The sequence below is a fragment of the Lycium ferocissimum genome, chromosome 9 (genome assembly GCF_029784015.1).
Source record: "Lycium ferocissimum isolate CSIRO_LF1 chromosome 9, AGI_CSIRO_Lferr_CH_V1, whole genome shotgun sequence".
NCBI classification, from domain to species: Eukaryota; Viridiplantae; Streptophyta; class Magnoliopsida; order Solanales; family Solanaceae; genus Lycium; species Lycium ferocissimum.
Window position 1 is genome coordinate 3718045 of NC_081350.1, and position 6000 is coordinate 3724044.

General features: G+C 39.3%; 1 protein-coding gene across 1 annotated transcript; it reads right to left on the bottom strand.

Moving 5' to 3' along the window:
• Window positions 1-4914: 4914 nt before the first annotated feature.
• On the bottom strand, window positions 4915-5428 carry LOC132031531 (uncharacterized). The gene is made up of 2 exons (XM_059421527.1): window positions 5086-5428; window positions 4915-4976 (listed from the first exon to the last, which is right to left on the bottom strand). Exons 1-2 carry the CDS (start codon window positions 5426-5428, stop codon window positions 4915-4917), a joined length of 405 nt encoding a protein of 134 aa, XP_059277510.1.
• Window positions 5429-6000: the final 572 nt, after the last annotated feature.

Here is a 6000-nt window from a genome sequence, read left to right on the forward strand (position 1 = left end):
GATCCCGGGTTGGGCCATCGACACCCACCGCAAGGAAGGTGGCTGCGGGACCGCTGGCTCGTAGGCGGAGCCCGGCTGTCGTGGGATACGGGCAGGGGAGCCCGTTGCGGCATCCACCCCCACGGCCACGGTGAAGGGGACGGCGCCACCGCCTGCACGCTGAGTCGCCGGTCGCCGACGCGACCGACGACCAGCATGGCGACGGTTGGCACTGCCGCCGCCAGAAGCACGGCCACCGCCGTTAATTTTCCCGCCGCGAGAGCCACGATTTTTGTGGTTATTTTTGCCCCGATGATGGTGAGCACGACCTGAACTGTCCAAAGGAGTGGAGTCATCAAACTCACGTTGGGAATTAGCCACCATAGCCGTGGGCGAGTCATCATGCATTTCAGCCAACGCTTTTTCCTCAAGACACAGACTTGACCGAGCTTCAGAAAATGATGGAAGAGGCTTACTCTCTTGGGACGTAGGTGCCCACATTCTTGTACGCCTCGTGCGAGACCGGCCGCCGGTTGAAGAACGAGGCGGTTGTCGGTCACCGGAGCCCCCACGCTCTTGAGTTGATCGGCCAAGGTCTTGAGTCGTTGACAATACGCCGAAGCGTTCGGAAAATCCCGCAACTTGACATGAGAGAAATCATGTTCCAATGCAACTGCACGGGAGTTTTTGTTGTCTTGAAAAAAAGTTACGGAGGCGATCCCGGCCTCGCTTCGCCGACAGATCTTCTTCGATGATCGTATGCAACAAGTCAGTGGAGATGGTTGCATACACCCATTGAAGAACTGTGGCATCCAAGGTGGACCACAACTCCTTTTCTTCGTCGGTGGAAGGAGCCCTCTCCTTTCCGGTCGGGAGAATGTGGGAAAGGACACGGTGAGGCCGGCATGAAGCTTGAATAATTCGGCCCAAGCCGAATAATGGTCCGTTTCCATCTCAAGAACGATAGGAATGTGATTCTTGATGTTGGAGACAGCCATAGCAGGATGGAACTTGGTGTCTGCCATTGATGGAAAGCAAGACGGTGGACGGAAAAGAAGGACGACAGAAAATTAGGGCAGCGGAAGAGGAGGAAAAGAAACCCTAGTATCTGATACCATGAAAGAGATTATTCTCATTGATTGAATTGGTAAATATACCATGGTTACAATGTCCTATTAGGATACAAAATATACTAACCTAAATTAGAAGATTTACCAAATATTCTTTTACTACCTATTTACATTATCTATCACAGTTTATAAGCTGAAAACAGCTTATAAGCCAAAAATAAATAAATTGGAGTATCCCAACTTGTTTTTTTGGCTTATAAGCTGTTTTAGATAAGCTAAGTCAAACGGGCTTAATTAATTTTTTAGGCTTATTTTAAGCATAAATGATTTTAAGGTTTGTTAAGTAAATCTTTAAAAAAAAATTGAAAATTTGTTTTAAAGAACTTATAAGCCAATCCAAACGGGCTCTTACTCTCTTGATGTAGGTAAGAATTAAATTGTTCGTCGAACTATTCACTAGCTTTATTCCACTCAATTGAAGCCTCCCATTACAATAATTAATGTAGACAGCCTGCAAAGCGGGGAGGCAGGGCCGGGGGGTGGTGGGGACTCTTTGTAAGCTTGTAAAGGAATATATGTGCAGGGGATAGAGTCGAGTATAAACTATAGTAAAGGGTAAATCGCATAAAGATTAGTATTTAAACAAATTTTACAGAAAAGAAGTAGTTCAACTAGTGGTTGGCTCCCCTCCAGTGGAGAATCCCTCCAGTTGCTCAAGTGCAGCCTTGTATAGCTTACACGTGTTTCATGAATTACCCAATGGATCAGATTCAATTTATTAACCTAACAATATTAACTATTGTTACCAACATTCTCTCTCCTCTCTCTTCCTCTTTCCTTTGGGTGCTAGCAAAAGAGCCGTCCTTGACTCCCACTAGAATTTTGACTAATTTATCTTTAATTGAAATGTTCTTTTTGTGTAATTAATTTACGAAAAAGATTTATTGTGCTTTCTTTTGAATATATTTGGATTGGGCTCCTATCTATTTCCACTCTCTCCTTTTTCCCCAAGTTCCTGTTTGGATGAAAGTCACATGCCATAATTAATAATTAATTATTGCGATCTAATTGCTCAAATCAAGGTCCTAATCATAGTTAGAATAACAAATATTTTCTTTATTTACTCTAAAAAAATTTGACAATCCCAAAATTCTAACTAAAACATCATCTCACCTATAAATTAATCCTAAATTTTTTTTCTTTTCCTATTTATTACGTGCTCTTCGTTTTTTTTTTTTTTTTTTTTTGGCTTCTTTTGAACAATTTTTTTTTGTACTGTTGTTCTTAATCCCCTCCCATCCCCCCCCCCCCCCACCACGTCCATCTGGATATGTTCCCCTTCTTTTTTTTTTGTATACTTCGTGCTTTAATTTTAATTCAAGAAAAAAAATAGGATTAATTTATATGTTTTAGCTAGAATTTTGAGATTGTCAAATCTTTTTAGAGTAAATAAAGAAAATATTTGTTATTCTAACTATGGTTAGGACCTTGATTTGGGAAATTATATCTCAATCATTAATTATTAACTATGACATGTGTTTTTCATCCAAATAGGAACTTGGGGAAAATGGAGATAGTAGAAATGGAGAGGAGCTCCATCCAATATATTTACATGTATAAGGTGTTAGTACGATATAATTGAGACGTTTCTTGAATAGCTGGATCGTAATTCTCTATTATACGATGATATGTAAGTCGAAGTCGAACAAACTATGGTACCGATTTTACCGTATCGTAAAATATCGATATCGAACTTAAAAATACCGAACCATACCGAATTAATTGGGTATGATAATGGTATAGTACTTTCAAAAGCCGAAAATCGAAAACCAAAGAGGGGAGAGGAGAGAGAATGCTAGTAACCATAATTAATATTGTTAGGTTAATAAATTGAATCTGGTCCATTGAATAATTCATGGGACACGTGTAAGCTATACAAGGCTGCACTTGAGCAACTGGAGGGATTCTCCACCGGAGGGGAGCCCAATCCGTTGATAACCATAGGAGTACTTAATTATTAGAAAAATGAAAGCACGTTATGCGGCTTAATTTTGAGTAATCATAATCCAAACAAGTAGGGAATTAGACTATTAAAATTCTTATTCGAAGGAACATACATGTGGTCGGGTTACGTCTAACTTGGTCGAAGCAAAATATCTGCCATTAATCACGTCTTAAATTGATTAGTGTTAAAAAGATTCATGTGCAGAAATGGACTTTAATTCGTCATCCCTCTTTTAGATCCAATTAAGTTCCTTTTTGATGAAGAGGAATTAGTCACAAAAGTCATGTATATAAGTTTGTTTGAGATTAACAATTCAACGGTCTTCAACTAATTCCCATTTGATGTTTTACACCATGGTCTAGATTTCTCCAATTCTGGGAAGTCGACAGACAACTTACAAATTTTGTTGACAATTGAGATACCCGTTTAACGTTTTGTCAAATCCATCTGGATGGTTTCTATTTCTATTTTATTTTATTTAAAACTAGATAATTTTTCCACGCTTCACGCGGTCACGAATGACCTCATTATGCTTATGAATCATCATTCTCTAACATCGGAATATTAAGAATAACAAAAAGGTAGATTCTTGTTAAAATTAAGGATAATTAGAACATTTTTCAAAATAAAGCAGAAGTTTGGCATTGTCATATATATCAAGAACCTAAATAATTGCAAAACTCTTTCTCTTTGATCAATTGTATCTTCTACATATTTTCCGGTCGTAGCATTTGTTCCTTGGATATAATTCGCTTCTCAATTGAATGATTTTTCATGAAATAATCTATCATCACTTTTTTTTTTTTTGTGTGTACATGAAAAATGTAAAATATTCAATTTGACTGCATACTCATTCTCAAGCTTCTACTAGCAAGTTTTCCTTGCTCATCGATGTCATTGTCATTAAGCACTCGTAAACATGAGAAGATAATTAGCCCCTCCTCGGTCTGTGTTTCTTTTACAACAATGGACTATTCTAGTGAGTTCAGACTTAGAGAAAGGAGCATGAGAATTTTGTGAGATTTGATGCAAGTCACATTCAATTCATAGGAGAATTTGTCCATACAATAATAGAAAAGTGCCCTCTTTGAAGAGTTGTCCTCGCAACATGTAGCTGCTACCTAGTACTTCTGAAATGGGCAGGGCTTACCTTTAACAATGGGAGATGAATTTTTTTTTTCCTCAAAGCAATCAACATGATGCTGATTGATTTTTATTAAAACAAAATAGTCTGTACAGAATAAAATTGGCCAAAAATGACTACAATAAGACTAGCAAAACAAAACAAAATCAAGAAAACATGCTGCTGCTTATGCTTCAACCTTGGAAAGCTGAAGCTATGCTGTAGTTGTCATCCTGCTTCTGTTTTTGCTGCTAACTTCCTCTATGATCAAGCTTGTTGAATATTCATTTGTGTCTCACCAAAGAAACTAGTCTACTAAGGAGATTCTTCCAATAGAATGAACCAAAAGGTTGATACCACACATTGGATAGAACTTCCCTGGTAGCTAAGTTCCAGGCATGAGACTGCTGAAATACCATGTAATCTAAGGCTTGGTAACTGCATTTTATCAGCCAAAAACAACAACCTTTGCCTCAGCTGGAAATTCCTGTAAATGAACTTAAGTAACATATTGTAATAGATTGCCTCTTTCCTTCAACATCTTGGAGTTACTGAGATTTTCCTATTGTATGATGTTTCCATTATAAGCCACCTCAAAGCTCTCACCAGGTGCTATGGAAATCAAGAAATCAATCTGAAAAATTACTGCCTTCTCCATGTTGCTGAGTTTCTGCTGCATTTAACTAGTATCCTTGATGAACTGCAGCACCTTCATTGTATTGCTACTGTGAATGCAGCTACTTGATGTTGCTACTGCTGCAGTGATGAGCAAACTGTGAAAGCACTTCAATCTGGTTCCCTGCACTTGTATACTTTGTATCTGAAACTAGGAAACAAAGTCTTGTCCGTGTTTAAGATTTTCTTGGCATGAAATGGTAGTTCCTGAAAGTTATTGACCGGTAAAGTACCTGCAAACTTGAGCACACAATTAGCTAAACAGTCTGCAAGTGCATTGCCTTCCCTCAGGATATGAGCAAACTGCACTTGCCCCTTATTACTCCAATACTGTATTCTCCTTATCTCCATTCTGATGTTCCAAGGGATACTCCATATCTGCCTTATGATGTTTAGCAAAGCCAAGGAATCAGTTTCCATAATCACAGGCAAGAACTGATGTGTCACACAATATTCAATACCATCCCCTATTGCTATGGCCTCTGCACAAATATTGGTAGTATCATTCAGTGTTCTAGCTGCAGCATACATTAAATCTCCTCTATCATTTCTTATGCAAAAGGCAGCAGAACTCATCCCTGGATTTCCCCTAGAGGCCCCATCAGTGTTGTTGTAACACCTCGTACCCTAACAAGCTTACGTTCATGATTTGGGACTTTAGAAACCAAGACAAATGTTAGAATTGGGAAATTTGACCCTAGAACGTCAATTGTATGTTTTACGACCAAAGTACGGGTCGTACATTGATGTAGGGGACATACTTTGGTGGGTGTACTTAGAGGGGAATTGGCAGAGAGCATCGAGAGTGAAAAACCTAAGTACAGGCAGAGAAGTACGGGTCGTACTTTGAGGTACGGGATGTACCTTGAGCCCGTACTTCCCCCGTCGAAATTAAATCATCACTAGAAATTAGACCCAATGTATGGCCACGATATACGGGCCGTACTTTGAAGAACGAGACGTACATTTAGGCCGTACTCTCCCCGCGTCGGCCAGAAACTATAAAAACGAGGGTTCAGTCCCATTTTTCGCTTTTTACAATCCCACCAGCCCTAGGACGAAATCTTCTTCTCCATCCATTGAAATTCACCAAGGTAAGTTATTCCAAACCATCCAAGTTAATTCTAACATGTATCTATGATTCCTAA